This window comes from Brachycentrus maculatus, unplaced genomic scaffold, assembly GCF_059751285.1.
Source record: "Brachycentrus maculatus isolate JH-2025_06_01 unplaced genomic scaffold, ASM5975128v1 h1tg000023l, whole genome shotgun sequence".
In the NCBI taxonomy this organism is placed as follows: Eukaryota; Metazoa; Arthropoda; class Insecta; order Trichoptera; family Brachycentridae; genus Brachycentrus; species Brachycentrus maculatus.
The window spans coordinates 134345-155000 of NW_028280777.1; the positions used below are offsets into that span (position 1 = coordinate 134345).

The window sequence follows — 20656 nt, forward strand, 5'->3', positions numbered from 1 at the left end:
TGATATCATTTCCTATTTTTGTTTTTTTTTAGAAAAATTTATATTTCCATTTAGTGCTTTTTAAGACAGAGTTAGAAAAAACAGTAGATTCCAAATCCCAAACCGACGATATTCACACTAGATCAATAGCTAAAAAATCATTATTTAGAATTTTGCGTATATTGTAGTGTTTGAAAATTAATTTTGTATTAGTTCTGGAGCAAAAAAATATTTTTCAAACTTGAAATAAATAAAAAAACTAATCTTAGTCCCAAAAAACTGTTTTCTAGGACATGAAATTTGTATTCGATATAAAATGTATAACTGAGATACGCGTAGTTGTGAAAGAAATGCATTCTTATATTTATTTTCACGAATGCCGGTAATTTAAACATAATTTAACAGAATGAACCCAATCAATTGGTTACTAAAATACTACTGCATTCTCTTCTTTTTTGCACAATTTGTGCCTCAGAGGTGGTCACAATTATTTTTTAATTTGGGAAAAAAATGAGTTGAAATCTAGTTAACCAAAATTCTATTAAGTACCAATACATGTCCGCTTTCGTGGTGCAATGGTTTGCGTGTTTAGCTATCGTGCTGGAGGTCCGGGTGTGATTCCCAGGGGGGAGGGTGAAAAAAAATATGCGTGATTTAATACTCTAATATTTTTTAATGTAACCCTGGACTGGTCTTTGAAGTACGGGAGTGATCACCATGCCTTCATGTAAGCTACGATCAAGATAGCACTGCATCAATACGTTGCAGTGCCTTATGCACCATTGGGTGCGGATAAGGGCTAGAAGAACTCATTTATTAGTGGTAGAAATATTAAATATTACGTTAAAATCTAAATTGAAAAGTGATTACGATTTTAAAATGCCATTTTTTTTATTACTATAATTGCTACTGTAAACAAGTTGTTCAGTCAAATAAATCCACTAATGTGAATATAAACAAAGGTATTAAGAAGTTGTGAAATAAAAAAATAAAAAAATAAAAATTCTGAGTCAGAGAAACGTAATCAAATACTTAAACAATCTCGCGTTCTTCAGTCAAAAAACTTTACAGGTAGTCAGTGTATATTGTACCCACCATTTGTATATAATTACGACTTAGCGTCTTAACACACCCATTTGTAAACAAACACTACCTGTTAAACATTGTGCAATTTGTAAAATACGAGTATAACCTTCGAGGTTGACTATTTGATTAGCATAAACGTAATACGAGAAATCTTTGTTTTTTCCACTAACGTGATAAATATGTGTGTATGTACCGAAAATTTTACGCACTTTTAAAAGATTATGTGTTAAATAGATGCAGAAAAATATGGAAGTATGTATATTAACAGTGGTTACAACCTGTCACATACTAGTTTAAGTAATCACTTTTTTAAAAACATAAATTGGATAAATTTATTTCAATCACAATTAAACATATTTAAAACAATTTTTTGCAGAGACCAACCAAGCCACCTTGTGTGTCTTGTCGGTGGAGCTCTTTTTGAATACATTTTCATTTTTTTTAACGATTTTAACCTAATACTCACACAAAAAGGGAGAAAAATTAAGAATATAATTTTTTTTAAATTTTCATAAAATTCTAAAGAAAACTGTTTACATTAACTACATTTAAATTAACTACATTACTCAAATTTTTGTGACTTCATACGTCGCTTCATAAGTGAGTTTGCGACAGTATCTACGGTTGATTTGAGTATGCTTTTTATTGAGCAGAGATCCTTTTGTACGTATGCAAGATTCTGATCTAATTGAACATACTGGAAGATGCCTGAGAGCATGATTTACATTTTTATAAAGCTTATAATTTGTACAGTTATTTTATTCACATCATTTTGTGGATGTCCAAATCCTTGTTCACAAATTTGGGCTTCTTTATTATTTTTTTTAAATAAAAATCTTTACTGATATCTCGCACGTAGTATTCAAAAAGTATTATCTAAAGCATGTAGTTCAGGGTAGTGATTAGTATTAAGGCTAACCTTTTCATAACGTGTAAAGATAATATTTACCTCTTTTAGATAAACAGAAATCTGTATTGATTATTTTTAGTAGCTTAAAATCCTGACAAAACGGACTGATATCCGATAAAAAATGATGAAGTCGCTATTTATAATAATCCATAAGTAATGTAAAAGTTTTTTTTTATATTTTGGAGAAATAAAACACTTTGTTTTTTGATCCACTCACATTTTAAATAAAACCAACTAGTTTCGGCAACAACCTGTTTCCCTCTTCAGGGTTTGTTTTTATGACATAATGATATTTGGTTTTAACACAATGGTTTTGAATGAATAAAATGACATAAAACAACCACTGAAGAGGGCAATAGGTTGTTGGCGAAACTAGTTGGTTTTAATTAAAATGTGAGTGGATAAAAAAAGTATTTTATTTCTCCAAAATAAATATCAATGATCCACCAAGTTAATGCTTTAAATATATTTTTTTAAATGTATAAGTTGTCTACACAGCGTACTTATATGTCAACTTCCGAATGTAATCAATATCATGTTTTGAAAGCATTAACTTTGTGGATCATCTTGATATATTATTTCGAGAAATAAAAATACTTTGTGTTCTGATCCACTCACATTTTTATTTAACCAACTAGTTTCGGCAACAACCTGTTGCCCTCTTCAGGGTTACATTTATTACTAAATATATATATAAAAATAAACAGTGCAGAAGTTGTTGCGTTGAAAAGGGAAACTAGTTGGTTAAATAAAAATGTGAGTAGATCAGAACACAAAGTATTTTTATTTCTCGAAATAGTAATCAATATCCACTAAGAATTTGAAATACGAGGAGCTGAATATCAAAATGTAATTTTTTGAAAGTGATAACTTTAGGATTAGGTACTCTTAAAAAACAGAAAATAGTTAAAATTGAGTTTCAAGATAAAATTCCTACTAAGAGTATACATTAACACACACAAACAAGTAAGTATATTATAATACAATTTAGTATACTAACGATAGGGCTGTGGACCATATAATACAGGTAGAGCTGATAATCTTCCATCCCTAGCGGAAGACGTTGGCACGGACCTTCTTTGGAATGCATTATTGTTCACGTCGCTGTCCCTTGACCGCAGGGACTTCCCGTCTAGACTGAGAAACTGCAGTCTAGCCAGAGTCTGGCTGTCACTCTTATTTCCGGACTTCTTCGGCACGGTGCTGTAGTAACTATTGGCGATTATGTCTTTGTACGTGTACGCGTCGTTCAAACCACTCACGGCCATTTTGGCGAAACCTCTACGAAATTATCGTTTCACTTCACTTGTAATATAACACTTTTAAATTATTTTATATTTTCTAAAAACTAAATAACTGTTATGTTATTTAACATATTTTTTCTTCATCTAAATTTCCAACGTAAGTATTTATTAATTGAAAAGGAAAAAGAATGACCAAAACTATGGAATAAAGATATTAATAGCTACTAGAAAATCTTATTAATCGATTCGGCAGTTAATTTGTGATTACATCTCTCAATTGTTATTTAAAATTCACTTGATAAATATGGTGTTTGAAAATGATGCAGAATGCATCGAAACACGTGTCATAATAGATTTTATAAATAGGTTTTTGCAGAGTAAAACTTTTGTTAATCACTAAAATACGGTTGTTTTAAAATACAGATGACACAGAATGATTACGAATGAAGCATGTAAAATCTAATAAAGGTGTTATCAGTAGCTTCGTGAAAGATTACCCTGAATTGAATCAATCAAAACGATAAGATTCCAAGGAATTTTATCTAATGAATATAATTTGTATAAAAAGTCGGGAATGCAAAACAATGATGCGTGAACAAAAACACTGTACTACAAAGTAAATGCCGAAACAATAAATAACATATTTTATTTATTGTTTCGGCATTAACTTTGTGGTAAGACATGTTACAATGATTAAAGAAAACACTTGTTTTTTACCACTTGAGTTTTATTATAGACTACATGTTTCAGAAGTTAAACTTCCATCATTCAGGTCTGTATAATAACTTATTTATAATAACTTAGTTACTATACAGACCTGAATGATGGAAGTTTAACTTCTAAAACATGCAGTCTATAATAAAACTCAAGTGGTAAAAAACAAGTGTTTTCTTTAATCATTGTAATAAATAACATATTTTATTTTATTAAAATTAAACACTTGAATAATCCACTTTATCAAGTTTTATTTTTATTTTCGACTAGTTTCGAAAACGACAATTGTTTTCATCTTCTGGTACAAATTAAAACCATTTAATTTAATTTGTACCAGAAGATGAAAACAATTGTCGCTTTCGAAACTAGTCGTAAATAAAAATAAAACTCGATAAAGTGGATTATTCAAGTGTTTAATTTTAATAAAATAATCATGTCATTCCACAAAGTTAATGCCGAATCAATAAATAATAAATAACATACATTTATTTTCACTAATTGATTTTACATTTAATAGTTCCTGATGGAACAAGAGTTTATCACACTTAGAGTAATTGCGCAATGAGCATCGACTCCACTTAGAAAATTTCAGTAACGTTTACAAACACTGTATTAAAGAAAAATCAAAGCAAACACTTTTGTAGGGAAAGTGGCAAGTTAAAAACCCTACGCAAAATCTTACGGAACTAAAATATATATTTATCGTGTGCTCATATAGAATTTTTCAAAGTTAATGCCAATATAATAAATTTTCAGTTACAACGTTTGTGCGAAGTATCCCGCTCAATTATACTCGTATATACAGGGTGGCGCAAAATAAATTACCCCATCAAAATATGTTATAAAAACTAACTAACTAACCATCACGCCGCTTCTCCGCAGGGGTAGGCAGAGAGAATAGAGCGCCACACCACTCTGTCCTTGCAAACATTCTTCGCCTCTTCCACGTTCATGCATCTCCTCATACATACCCGCCGATTGTTACAACTCCTAACCTGACCACTTTCAAGTATTTGGCATACCTGATCAGCATATATGTTATAATATGTTATAATTTTTGCAAATAACGTCGTACTTTAATCATATTAGACATTTGGTAATAAGACAGCTGTGGTATACAAACAGGTGCCACAAAATTAATCATGCCATTCGTTTCAAATAACTTATTCAACATATACGAAAAAATAGTGATATAATTCTTTTATTTGGGCCTTTACATTTTTTCTCTCTTACATAGAAAATATGATATCCGTCAAGTGGCTACTGCCCGTGTTGATACACATTTGTGCCCGTTTATCAATATTTTTGTAAACTTCAGCTGTCGAATTCACAAATCGCTCACTCCTTTCAATAACGTCACATATCAAAAATCGTCCATTTTCAATTGTGCCTGTTTTTGGAATGCCCAGAAAATGTACCATATCCCAGCAAAAGCGGCATAGTTTTAACTTAATATGTACCCGCTATAGGGCAAAAGTTTTGTATTTACATTTTGAAGAAAGGGTATTGTTTAATTATTTTTAAAATATACTAAATATTTTTCAAATGGAGAAAAAACCTTCACGTTTTACCTAAAAAGATATGTTGCATAGTAAAAAGTTCAATAAGTGGCTTGATATTTATTTTTAATACATTTCATTTTATTCTTAAACTTTAAAAACGATCTCCTGAAAAATCATGTTTTTTAATCTATGATGTAGTCGAAAGGAGTGAGCGATTTGTGCCCGTTTATGAATATGTTTGTAAACTTCAGCTGTCAAATTCACAAATGTCAAATACGATTGACGTACGACACCATTTGCAAAAATTATAATATCTTCCGATAAGGTGATTAATTTTGAGCTACACTGTATACAACGTAAAAAAATGGTTGCCATGTGTCACGAAAAATACTAGGTTTTGTTTTATCTTTGTCAAACAGTTATAATCTGATAACATTCAAGGACAAATATTTGTTAACAATGTATGGTTCGATTTCCCCGGCCTTAAATGTCATTCAGCGAACAAAATGTCAAACAAAACTTGCGATTTCATCTGAAAATGTTATCGCTCAACGTACTTCAGATATGAAGAAATTGGTCGTAAGTGTGTTAAGTGCTCGAAGGAATGTTGAAAAATAAATAGTATTTGTTTATTTTCTCACATGTGCGAATGCTTTGCAAATGTGTACACGAATACATGTTATGATAAGAAATTATACATAAACTAGGCAGTAAGGTAGAAAAGAAATAAATCCAATTAAGTATTTATTGTTTTCGTAAAAAAAAACACTTTTCCAATTTAGTCATTCTATTCTAACATGGTCTACTCCAACATTTCGAGTGTGTCCAAATATTTCTTCACAAATCTGGATTATCTCCAATGATTATAGGAGTTATTTTATTATTATTTTTGTCATCTGAAAATAGATAAAAGAATATGGAAGTCTGGGCATTTATTTAATTTATTTATTTTTTAATTTTAAAAGAGAAATATTTGTGTTTTTATTATTCACACAAATATTTCGATTTCATACTATTTCTGTGAGCCTAAGCGGCTCATTATTAGAAATAGGTATCAAATTGTGGTAGAGTGGGTTCGAACCGAGAAACTCTGACTTAAGAGTCCGCGAAACTAACCACGGGATCACAACCCGAGAAAAAAAATATCTACTCCCTCCAATACTATAGGGTGGCGCAAAATTAATAACCCTATCAAAAGATGTTATAATTTTTGCAAATGACGTCGTACGTCAATCATATTTGACATCTGTAAACTAGATCCTCGTTAATACTTCATCAAATTTTTGTGAGTTCTTCGTAAATTAATTAGTTAAAATTCGTAATATGCACTTAAGAGTACATTAGTTAGCAAGATGATAACTATCGTTAAATTATCACTGTAACGATGAAACATCCTTGTGATGTAAATATAAATTACAAAAAACAATGGGAATCCATTTTAAGGTTAAACAGTGCATTTCAAGTACAGTTCGTCGCGGTTCACGTACCTATTTCGATATAATTAGATTGTTGCGTAATATTTACGTATGTAAATCCGAAGGAAGGCAAGGCAATACGTATAACGTTAGTTTATTTAATTTGACTGGTTTAACCTTCCTCGCCAGAAGTATCTAAAAATTACGCATGCTGCCAAGGGGGGTATTAGAGACCTCAGTCGTATTCATAGAAATATTGTAAACTAACTAAATAACCATCACGCCGCTTCCCGAAGAGTTAGGCAGAGAGCCATACAACCTTGTCATTGCAAAAATTCTTCGCTTCTTCAAACTTCATTATTTACAAACATTCCATGCATCTCCTCATACATACCCGCCGATAATTTCAACTCCTGACCCGGCTGCTTTAAAAAATTTGGTATACGTAATTGTGCCAAGTTTTCCTCGGTCTTCCTCTGCTTCTACTTCCAACTACATTCGCCTCGTCAATTTCTTTTACCATTTTTTCCTCACTCATACGTTCCACATGTCCAAACAATCTTAACACACCATACATTATTTTATTCGTAATGCTTATCTCAGCCTTGCATTATTTCCTTATTTCACTATTTGAACATCTATCATACATCGTTTTGCCGCACATTCGTCTGTCGTAGACACGTCCAACACGGTATGTGAAAATGATGCGGAATGCATCGAAACACGTGTCACAGTAGATTTTAAGAAATAGTGGTATTTACTAAGTAAAACGTTAATTGAAAATGGATTAATTTTTTCCACAAAGTGACTGCCGAATCAATTAATGAAATTAAATAATTATTTTTAATAAAAAAATATCAAACATAATTATGTAACACACACAAATTAACATATTTTTTTCACGCTGTGTTAAATTGTATCTTCCGAATTAATGTAACGTCACATTGCCACTATCACTTTTTCGAACATGGAATACGGAACGTCGACTGATTTAAAATCCCGCAAATATCGAAATGTCACTTTGTTTCGGGGAATGGCCGGCAGGTGTGAAATTTTCGTTCTTTTTTCAGCACGTGTTTTAATTTCGAACACTTTCGAGGAACTGATTTGAGAAGCGTGTACTCAAGGTGAAAAAGAGCGAGTTTTGAATTAGTCGGACTGTTACTCAAGAAACAATAAAACAATCGAGTCCAGGGCCGCCACAAGGCATCTGGTTTCCAGTTTATTGGCAGAGCGGGCGCGGAAATTGAGAACGGAAGGGGATTACGTCGCGATTGTTTTTTGTTCAAATAAAGGGTGGTATAATATAATAATATAAATATAAACTAAAAAAAATACCAATACGCCGCATCCCCACAGGGGTAGGTAGAGAGAATAAAACGCAACACCAATCTGTCTTTGCACTCAATCTTCGTCTCTTCCACATTCATGCCCGCCGATTATTTCTAATCCTGATCTGACCACTTTCAAGTTTTTGAAATATATAGTATACTTGATCATGCCAAGTTTTCCTCGGTCTTCCTCTGCTTATATTCCAAACCACGTTCACCTCATAAATTTGTTTAACTATCCCTTCTTCACTCATTCGAATCACTTCTTAAGTCATCTCAAGACAGTTTTCTTAATTTTTGCGATAATAACTCAGCCTTGCAAAATATAAATCACAAAAACATATTTCAAAAGCCAAATATTAAGAGAGGTTGAATATTTGCCCGCCTCTACAGTCACCCCGTTTGGTTACAATTTGCAAGACACGTTTCAGATTCGTTTTTTGTACGTGGATAAAAACGTCAATTTCTATTTATATTTCATGTTTTACTAAGATATATTAAGTATTATGACACGTAAATCATGATTTTTGTGAGTTTATCTTTATTATTAGTATTATTATTATTTTTCAATTACGATAATCCCGTGTTGAAAAAAAACAGCCTGTATATAGGGGAGGGTTGACATAATCGTATTAGCTATTTTAAACTAGTATTGAGCGAAGGACGATGGGGTTGTTTACATTGACATTTTCTGCGCAGTAGATATCAGTTACGCAAGAATTAGTTACCTGCTTGCTTAATTTTTAATCAATATTTTTTTATGCTTTGCAGGTAGATGTACTCTATAACAGTGGCGTGCACAGAGAATTTATTAAGGTAGGCAGCAGAGTTAGGTAGTAAGGTTAGCTAGGTATTATTTACTAGGGTGGTCTGTCCGCTCCCGTAGTGTAATGGTTAGCACGCTCGGCTACCGTTCTGGAGGTCCCGGGTTTGATTCCCAGAGGGGTGGGAGAATAAATATGAGTGATTTTGTACTCTAATATTTATTTACCATGGACTAGTCCCTGAAGAGCAGGAGTGATCACCTAGCCTTCATGTAAGTAACGATCATGATATCGCTGCTTCAATATGATGCATTGCCCTATGCACCATTGGGCCCCGATAAGGGTTAAAAGAAGAAGATTATACTTTTTACCTATAATTCGTATCATATAAGTAAAATTTTCTATATTTTTGCCACACTTGAAAATGTTACTATAATTATAAAAACCCGATTTTATCTCTTTTATAGCAAATAGACAAGTTAGAATTTTACGTAAAATCCATTTCACCTACTACCTTGTTCAAGGAACTATAAAGAATGTGGAATAATTCGTTATTTTCATCAAAAAACATCAAATGGCATTTAAATTAGTCATAAAACTAAAAATAACAACTAAATTAACACTCTAAAACCGTAAAAAAAGTACCCAGTCCGTGGCGTTGATGACAGTTCTCACGGAAATTAAATTTGGAACGAGTGAACAATATTCAAAATAATAAACCAATCACAACTCTCCGAACAAAAGAGTTTCAACTCAAACTTCAGAGTGAAATTTTTCCCATGCTCGTCTGATAGCTTCATTATCACAATTGTTCAAAACCGAATTAAACAATCATGCGGACTGCTCAATAGATTTTGTTTCGTATAGTAGTCATCAAAATAAAAAAATAAATTGATATTTAAATTTGGACTATATTTTATTTAAAAACAGTATTGCGTGACTACCGGATTTCGGATAAATATTTTATCATCAGGCCAAATGTGGACTGTAGGTCAAATGGACAGGTCAAATGATTAGATTAAATGTAGACAAATGTAGAACGATGAATGATAAGGAAAGTTTTATGTTACCATGCCACAAAGTTGACGATGTTTTTAATATTTAACATATACTTATATGAACTTTTTATTACTTTAATTTAATGATTTTTAAATGAGTTTTTGCTGATATCTTTTTTATACATTTAAAAAAAATATTCAAAACGTTTGTTAATGCGGACATATATAAATGTACGTAAGGACGTATCCATCCCTGAATAAGACAAGGTGTTTGTCGAAATCGGTTGGAATAAGAGTACTTAAAATATGTGGAAGAATAAATTATTGTGTTTTATTCATGTTGTGATATTTTTGTACTCGAAAATAAAGTATTAAAATAATTGAAAAAAATTTAAAACCTATCAATTTTCTCTATCATTTTCACATTAGCGTTTGTGTATTTTTTTACTTTAAAACAGCGTTTTGTTTTTCTTAATAGTGCTATAAACATACAAAATATCAAATATTTAAATAAAAAACTAAACATAACGGTGTAATCATCTAATAATATAACGTGTCATATCGCACGGTCAATAAAAAAAAGTAACTTTTCAAAATTGTATTTTTGAAATCGTGCATCGTGCGTACCGAGCCTTAATTATATGGAACAACCAATATCATTTGTAAAGTTCCTAGATTTATTTCAGCTGTGTCAATAAAATTTTAAAATTTTCTTTATAATATAATAGTTGGAAGATTACTTGAGAAAAAAATCCATTTTTAATGAAAAACAAGAAAGATAGATCTGCGAAAAGAATGTCATGATTTTATAACTCATATGAATTTCATAATAAAAGTAATTAAGGAATATACTGCAGGTATCATAATGATTTGTAATATACCACCTGCAAAATTCACAAGCAATGCAAAAATCAATTATTTCTAAGAATACTAGTTTTCTTCGTTGCGTTTTAAAAAATCGTGCAAAAAATAATGTAGCAATCAAAGAACATGTTACATGGTATCTAGAAAATATAAAGGCCCTTACCTGGATTGTAACTGTTGGACGATATCCCTTTAGGTGGTGGAATGGGTGCCAGCTCAGGGTCTAAAGTAAATGTCAAGCAAAAAAATAATAATAAAAGAGTGGATAAAAAAATAAAACGAAAAAAAGGAAAAGTATCTAAGTCAAAATTAAACAAGGATTGAGATGAGAAGAAAATGTTGCCACAGCAAATTAATATGGTACATGATCTATAAAAGGATGTTGATATTATTTTATGATATAAAAAAAACATGGCACGCACATTTCATCATTCAGAAATATAAAATACCCAAAATACCATTAATTTATATCTATGTGCAGAATCCTCACGATATATGCATCATTTTCCCAAGTAATGCATGATTTGGTATTGCCTCTATATAATATAATTGATATGCATATACCGTGATTTGTTTTGTGAATATCTCATAGAAAATGAATCATTTGAAACCTTTGAATGTGACTGTAGGTTTCCCCGAGTACGTTTGAGGAACCACTGGCCAGGAAGGACGCGGAGGGCGCGGGGGGGAAGTCTCTTCCATTGGCGGTTGGTAGCGATACCTTGGCCTGTGTTTCGAGGGGTCAAACTCTTGGTCAGCGAACACGTCACGCACTTTTGAACTCTGCTTCAGTATAGAACTCGGCTTTGTACTTTTGACTCTAATAGGGGACGCGGATTTGGGTCTAGTGCGATCTCTCCTCACGGGAGAGTACTTATCTTCGGAAATGTAATCGCACGTCGAAAGAGACCTGTTGTTGTCTTGTCTCTTGGGGAATTTGTGCGCTGTCCACGAACCAGATAGGTAAGGAGCTATGTCTCGAAGTTCGTGAATATCCGGCGCGGATGTGAACATCTGTCCCAAGAGAGATGTATTTTCTTTTTCGAATCTTTGGCGAATTCGTTCAACTTCTCCTATGGGACATTCTGCAGGATATTCGTTCGTCACTCGTGAAGGAGCGGTCAATGATCGAGGCTTCAAAGAAGCTAGTTTAGATATTACATCGATATGTGGCATATCTCTGTTATCTTGTCGTATCGGTGTCTTGGGTATTGGAGAGGTCATCGCATATCTTTTATTCCGACTTCTACCTCGACTGTTTACTTCATATTTATGTGTAAGTCTATCAACATCACCCCGTTCGTGACGTTTTACATTTGATATGTTTCGTTTCTTCCAGTTGTGTTGTAGTATAGTCCTCACTATTTCTGGGTCACTTTGGTGTCTTCGCAATGCGGGAGGGTTGAAATCGAGATCATTCAATATCTCCGAAAGCTCAAATTTATTTTTTAGCTTCCCGACTTCGCCAGCTTTGACGAGACTCAAATATGCACGCCAATATCTTTCTGGATCCGGTGACAGACTCCTACTTCGGCTAATATTTTCCAACTCTGAAATATTCGATGATAGAGAAAGATTTCCACTATCAGATTTCTGTTCAACACGTTGAGTAACTGGTAGAGTGGTGGATGCAGTTGAAGAGAGTGATGGATAGCTATTCAGCTGTGTTTCACCGAATAAATCTTTAAGACTCGAATACGACTGAGAATAATTTAGCTTTTTACTCGCTGGGAGTTCCTCACTTTCTTTATACGGGGGAGGAGAGGGAATTTTCACTTCATCGATAGGTTCACATGTGTCTTGTTTTTCTTCAGAAGAATCTTCCCTAGCGTGGTATATAACTGTACCAATTGGATCCTGTTTGCTTTTTTCGAAAAAGTCTACCTTTTTCTTTACTTCATCTTTAACACCGCAAAAAATTACAGTTTGGTTTGAAGTATCAGAACTTCCTGTTTCTGTTTCGCTGGCAGAAGATGGTCGAATAGGTGATGAAGTTTGATAAATTTCTTCTACAAGAGAATCAGATATATTTCGAACTCCGCTAGTATCTTTATGGCTTTCTTGAAAGCTTTTATGGTTGTTGTTTATTGATATAGTCGGATGATCAGCAGATGAGCTAGGACTAGTAGTACCAGAACGACTATGAGATATTCCCCTTATTCTTGCTGCTGCAGTTGCTCCTCGTGTTTCTTTTGCTAAAACGATCGGCGAATACATTTCTTTGTTTTGTTTAACTCTTTCCAGAACTTCTTTACTCAATGTCATTGAAATTTTTTTCTTGTCTTTTTCTGATAAATTTTTCAGAACATTAAAAGAGTTTTTAAAATCCTTGTCCATTGGTAAGTGTTGTATAGAACTTATAGAATCTGATTTATAACGTTGGCTATCATCCATTGCACTAAATTGATCTCCCGCAGTAAACGAGTTACATCGCACTTGAAGTGAATGACGATTGTCAACAGCCTTGGATGATGGAACAGTTATTACGTAATCTTCAGTATTGTCAACCGATTCTTTTTGTCTGGATCCAAACTCTTTGCTATAAATTGAATTGAGTTGACTTTTTAAAGCGCTAACTTGATCCATAGAAAGGCTACTCCAAAGTCTGCTACCGATTCCAAGACGTTCTCTGATATTTGTCAACGTAGGTTCAGCTCTAACTTTGTTCGAAATATGATCCGACTTAGACATTACTTCGGGTTGATTTCTTTTAGATATATTCGTAGCCAGATTTACAACCGAATTTCCTCTCCACAAAGGTGTGTAAGCATCTCTGTAAACATTTTTTTTGTACGACTCTCCTTCATATTCACGGTCAGCCATTTTTGAAAAATGGTCTTTAAGATCTTCTACTGATTTTTCTTTGGCTCTTAAGTTCCAATCCTTATTCCGACTCCATCTTAAATTTTCGGAATCGTTTGGCGAAAATAATAAATCTTTTTCCTGCTGTTCGATTTTCATTTTTTTGTAGAGTCTATTCAATTCTTCCTCTGCCCTTTCCTTAGCTCGAATCAATTTCCAGCGCTCAAAATCTATGATTTCTTCATCTCTTTTACGTGGTCGTAAGTCACTCGATGAGGTTGTTCTTTCCAACTCTCCGATCCGTTCAAGGTACGCATAAAATCGGTTGAGTTCCTTAAATCGATCGGATTTCGATCTTTGATGTTTCAATTCTGTGATGTACTCCTGATAGTCAAGATGCTGTCTTATACGCTCTAAATCAGCAGACGAACTGGATCGCTCTAACGAACGATTTCTTATAATTTCTCTGGATTCTGCATCTCCAGCGCTTTGCGTACGAATAATCTTGTTTTTTAAATTGCTCAAGCATTCTGCCCCTCTCGACTGTGATATTCTAGCACTATGTATGCGGCGACAAGACGGTGATCTCATGGGAGACGGAGAAGGAGAGTGAGCTCTCAACTTTGGTATCAATGCGGAATTAAAGATTCTTCTGGGTGACAATGAGGATTTTCTACGTAGTTCTTCAGCCGTGGATAAATATGCTGTTTCGCTTTTCGATAAATTTGGGGACTCAGATCGAGACCTAGAGCCATAATAGCATTTCTTCGTTACTACTGGAGTAACTGGACGCGACGTTTGGCTAAGAACTATTTTTGTTGGAGAAGTAGTTCGGATTGGTTCAGTTAGCAATTTTCTTTTATTGTGTAAAACTATCGGCGACAGGGGTCTCGAAGTTTGGGAAAAAATCATTTTGGCCGGTGGAGATGGTAATCTCTTATAAACTACTTTATTTGGAGATATTTCCCTTTTTGTGATAGTAGGCGACTTTGGTCGAACTGTTTGAGTAAGAATAATTTTGTTTGACGACGGTGGTTCACTCCTGCTTCGGGGATCATTTTTCGAAAATACAATTGAAGATCCAATTGTATTCATCGACTTTCTACCACTCGAAAGACTGTCAAATTTTCTGATATTTGAAACGCTTAGTCTACCGGGCCAAGATGTTGATCTCGGACTTTTAGATCTTACGAAATCATTTTTGTCCCATGTCCTGAATTTTGATTCGCTTACAGGTTTCTTATTGGATAAATAGGAGTTGGAATATCGATTAAATTGGGTTGCGACAGGATTATTTTGAAATAATTTGGCTTTTTCTAAAACGGTTGTGGCGTGAAAATCATTTTCATATCTTTGAACAGGCACATCTCGTAAAAATAAATGTTGAAAAAACGAATCACTCATGACAGCATCTCGTCTATCGCAAATCTCATTATAATTAATACTTTGATTATTTTCGTAATGTTTTACACACGAATCAATTTGCTGATCAATACTTTTAAAGAACGAAATTGAATCCTTACCATACGAAGAATCGATTTGATTTTTATTTTTTAGAATTTGATCGAGATTGACGTATTTTTTTGATTTCTCACCGTTGCTTTTCACTTTTTTCCCTACTTTTTTTCCATTCGATTTCTCAGACTTGTTTTTAAAATTATCGTTTTCGTCTTTGACTCTTTTAATTCGATTGGAACTAACCGAACGATCTGAAGATTTACTTTTGGAATATTTCAAAGACTTATGAATTGCAGAAGTTGAAGAAATACTTTTAGACTTGGATAAACCTTCAGATTTTTGGGAATCTATTTTTAGTAAGGCCTTTTTAGAAATATTAAGCAAATCTGGAGTAGGTAATGTATTTCCCGTCCGAAAAATGGGTGAATCCGAAGCAATATATGTTTGAGAAGACATTTCTGAAGAAGAAGGTGATTTAAGTTTACCTAATCCATAAAATTTATCGGATGTCCTAAGAAGGTCTCTCCCCCTTGAAGTTGTAGCAACCGATATCTTGTTTTTGTCTCCACTATTTTTGCGAAGACTTTTTGACTGCCTGTCTTGTTTGATAGTACTCGTAGATTGCTTTGGTAATGCACCGTGAAAACTTTTAGATATTTTTGGCACCAAGTTTTCTTTATAAGCTTTGCTGACTTCAGTAGGAGAAATAAGTTCTACTGATTTTGATAAAACTTTAGATGGAGACTCTCTAATACTCTTTAAGGGCAGGTGCTTCTTTTCGCTGGCGAACGTTCTATCTAAGGAAGTTCCTCTATCTAATATTCCCGATATTGGTGTGCGTCGTCCAGCGCCACCTTCGATAACAACTCTGCTATAAGGGGGCGGCTCACCAAAGTACCTATTAATGTTTGGGCTGGCGTATTCGACAGGAGACATTGTTCGACGAGGAGAACCAAAACTACTGGTACCTTTGAAGGTTTCCGTTTGCTTTCTCGTGTCACTTTTGATCTTACCCATAGGCGGGGGTACAACGCTTACCGATTTGGTTGTCTTTATTCTTTTACCATCGGAGGATTTCATTTTGGTTTCCCTTAAATCTTTCTTACGAATGTCTTTCGTAGGCGAAGAGTTCAGTTTATTAGATAACCGTCCTTGCAGAAATTTAACATTTGTGTCATTTTTATTCCTGGTTTGTAGTAATCTGGATGAAGATGCGTTGGAAGTAACCGAAGAGACGAGTTTCAGTGTAGTGTTGGCTTTGGAAGACAATCTTCTCGGTGGAGCCGGCGGATTGTACGCGGAGATTTTCGGAAAATCGAGGCTAAAGAATGACGGCACGTTGTGTTTATAGTTTTCAAACACTTTTTGGGAGTTTGTCACAGTGGAGGTGATCGGATAGCACAATATGTCGTTAGTAAAATTCTTGGAAATGTTTTTGTGGACCCGGATTCTGGTGAGCGTAGGCGAGAGCGGGAAATATTCGATCTCGGGGTCTTCTGTGGAGGATCAACAAACACAAATCTAGTTATTATTCTCTTCAAAACGGTCAACAGCTGTTCCATAGCGACGTGCCGGTGATGGTGTCTGGTGCTGGAACACGTGCGATCTTACTCAGTGCATCCAACGGTTGTTGCACTACTCTTGAATTATATCAGTGTTGTCTTATTATAATTGCGAACGATCTACTGTGAATGTGTGTGCCAAGTTTTTTTGTCGTTGCTTATCAGAGGTAAAAAGATGTGCTATTAGTTCATGCTAGAGTATAAATAAATATGTATAAAATACCTTCGGAGTAGAGAATAGAAGCGATGAAGAATCAGAAGGCTGACACCATAGGCAGAAGAATATATAAATAAACAACACTCACTTTTACTGTTACTCCAAATGAAGCGCAACTGTTACATATCCAGTGATCAAATTATGAAAGCGTGATTGGCATGCGAGCTATCTCGGACACTACAGAATGATATATGAAGCAACAAGAGGAGCCGATGAAAACAAACTGATTTCAGAAATAATCACATCACTCTCCCGACCTTCGCCGATGACAATAGGCGACCAGCTGTGTGGTACACCGCGGACGATGATGACAATGGACTGACACTGACTTCAATCATTAACGGTTAGGCATAGATCCGCTAGTGCAGAACACTGGGAGATTTTGTGCAGGAAGTTAAGGGTACCATTATACATGTATCATGACACGAAACGAAATGGGAAAAGCAAACAAACTCGCATCGGTCGCGGTCTGATTTTATTGTCATCTAAATCGATTACCGAAATTCATTCGATCTAATTGCTTAATGGATACACGAACAAAAAGGAGTACGTTTAACAATAATGGTAAAAAGTATGTCATGATAAAGAATACATATAAACTAGATGAACAATATTGAAATGCGTTTTTACATATTCAGCAATACCAATACTGCGTTTCATCGACAAACGTTAGAGACTTTTTTTAATCAAATTTCACTTGACGAACCACAATACGATCAAAATGCCTCAGGCTCGTATAAATTAAAAAATAATAAGCAAAATAATACAGTTGAACCCTTTGACTACTATGATAATTTTATTAAAATTTAGACTGTGTTTGGTTCAATAAGGACTACAATTTTCAAATACGGTTGTAAAATAAAAATATATTCAATATACGTGATTAATAAACTGTTTAATTTACGAAATGAAAAAAATTAAAATTAAAATTTTAAACAAATGAGACTGCTGCAAACAATTATGCCATATAAAAAATGTTTTGAAAAAATAAATGTTTTATTTTAAAACATACATAGATAGTAGTCAAAGGTTTATATAAAATAAAGCATTCGAGCGAAAAAGCATAATAAATATTTTCTGCCGGACCATGCACATATTGCAAAAACACTGTCGTACTAAACATAATACATTATTATTAATCATATCGTTTTTTTTTGCTTATATATAACTTAAAAATTCGTATTTCGTTTTATTTTTTAAAAAGCTTACTATCCAAAACCCAACCATGAAGCATGAATTATTTAAAATAAATATTGCTTTAAATATGATGATTCAATTATTTAACTACGTTTGAAAAACCATTTACTATCCTCATCCAGTAACACCACCATTTTAATATAAAATAAAATTGTAAAAAAAATAAAATAATTATTTAAACATTCAACCACCGTGTACAATGACGCCTTTGCTGACTACGTGTTAAGTAAGTTGTATGATTTTATTCCGTTACCACCAATTTAGCTTTTAAATAAATTGTATTTATTTATTGAAACACAAGTAATATCAATTTCATATTTGTAAATTTTCATAAAATTTGCTTTATAAATTCATGTGATACAAATTTTTATTACCAAATATTAGTCCTTCCCACAACATACTTATTAACCCTTCCTTAACTAGTACCAATCATCAAATAATCAAAAATAAAATATTTTTATGTATACATATTTAAATATTAAACATTATCTTTAATTTGTGCGTTTTTTTAAAAAATAGTTATTCATGTTATCAAAAACTAAAGGTGACATAAGTGTATTGTGTTTAGATTCCATAATTTCAAATTCATTTTAAAATATTTAAATAGACAGTAAAATTGTTTATATTATCCTTTTCAGAATAACTGCCGTTATTAATCGGTATTATAAATATCTTTTTCAAATATTCTCCTCGTTTATTAATATGCAAAATTTAGCATTGTATATATACGTCAAATAAAATATTATTTTAAATAGGTAATAAATTCGGACATTAAGGTTTGAAAATTGCACTAGTCTGCCTCAATGGTATAGAAGTTATCATAATTGGCTACCGTGCTGGAGGTCCCAGGTTTGATTCTTAGAGGAGTACAAAATATTTGTGTTTTTCACACTTGTATTTGTTAAATATCTTTCTAGAGTAATATCTGAAGCGGAGGACTGTGTTCACCTTGGCTTGCATCAAACGGTGCGGTTCCCTTTGCATCATTGGGTGCAGATAATTACTACGGACCCTTATCCACACCATATGGTGCAGAGGGCACTGAATAAAATTGATAATTTTATCGTTTATTATATAAAGGCAAGGTGATCAGTCCTGCGCTACAGGCACCAATCCAGAGTAATATTTATATTAACTTTTCCGGTAGTACAATAATTGATGTCCGACTTTCTCTGTGAGTGGGTTATTTTTAAATTTAATTCTTGAATTAGTGAAAAATCACTTAAATTTATTTTGAACCCCTTGGAAATCGATCCCGGGATTTCTAGAATAGTAGCTAACCACTTACCTATGGAGGCGGACAAAGGTGTAGACAATAGTAAATAATGATAATAGCACAAATAATTTTTGAATTTTGATTTAGAAAGTTCAGTGTCCTACCTTTGGGCCTGTCAGGAGCTGGTTTCCTAAACCCTTGCAGGGGTGGTTCACCCCCCGCCTGCACTTCCCTGTACGCCTGACGCTGCTCCCTCGGCGAGAGGGGTGAAGAGGCTCCATCTCCCTCCCCGACCAACCCCCGCCGTCGGAACACGAGGGTCGAGTCGCTCTCGTAGCCTGATTCTTTCAGGGCTCTGAAATTGAAACGTGATAGGATTGATGAACTACGTTATTAAAATGCAAATGAAAAAATGAAAAGCGCTAATGTGAAGGAATTGTTTGAGAAAAAAAATTGAGATTTAAAAAAAAACACGAAATTTTACACAAAATGACAACGTAATCTTTAAGAATTGAGGTTTATTATCATTTGAAAATATATGTTTCAAACATATATTTTCAATTGACAATAGAAGTTTTATTTTTTATTGAATGTTTTTTGCAGATACTTTATGGCACAAATATATAAACTTTATAAAATAATTTCATTGATTGATTTGGCAGTCAATTTGTGGTAAAATCTATCCATTTTAAATTAATGTTTTACTTAGTAAGTACGGTGTTTGAAAATGATGCGGAACGCATCGAAACACGTGTCACAGTAGATTTTAAGAAATAGTGGTATTGACTAAGTAAAAAATTAATTAAAAATTTATAAAATAAAACAACTTTGTTTTTAACCACTTTTTATTGGTACACTTTTTCCAGCCGGTTTACGACAAGAACCTTGTCATCATCAGGGTTGTTGTACTAATTATAAAACATTGAAATACTCATAGTTAGGTTAAAGTTCATTACCCTTCCCTTACGATGCCAAAAATTTCCACGCACTCCGTTCACCATATGAAAATGTGATTTAAAAAAATGTGATTAAAAAAAACGGGATAAAACTCCTAAATGTTGCTTCTATTGAGCATTGCGCAGCGAATACGTTCACCCCTGATGATAACTTGTGGGCTACAAATAGAAATTTTATTATTTGATTCAGTTATCACTCTGTAAAATGATAATGTCTTTACATTTTTTAATTTCATTTTACTTGGAAGATAACACAATATCTTGTAACCTATAACCCTAACCCATGCACGAGATATTAAAATTCATTATCTGTACTACGCTGTTGGATAAGGATGTGAAATAGAATGAAATATGTTTAATTTTTTATTTAAGAGCAGTATTCAACTAGTAAAAGTAAAAATAAAATAAGCACAATATTTTGAGTATGCCTTAAACAATTTA

At 33.3% G+C, this 20656-nt stretch overlaps 1 protein-coding gene across 20 annotated transcripts in view; it reads right to left on the bottom strand.

Moving 5' to 3' along the window:
* Window positions 1-20656, bottom strand: part of LOC148313087 (uncharacterized) — a 225759-nt gene that overhangs the window by 35651 nt on the left and 169452 nt on the right. For 16 of the 20 annotated variants that reach the window (XR_015838332.1, XR_015838331.1, XR_015838328.1 and 13 more), the window contains 2 exons: window positions 19424-19614; window positions 10971-11030 (listed from right to left, as the gene is read on the bottom strand). Coding sequence is in view for 17 of the 20 variants with exons in the window: in XM_088268225.1 (XP_088124351.1) it covers window positions 10971-11030; window positions 19424-19614 (251 nt within the window). In the remaining 3 variants the exon portion in view is untranslated. The remainder of the gene's footprint in view (window positions 1-10970; window positions 11031-19423; window positions 19615-20656) is intronic. The other 4 variants (XM_088268182.1, XM_088268149.1, XM_088268191.1 and 1 more) reach the window with 1 other exon arrangement.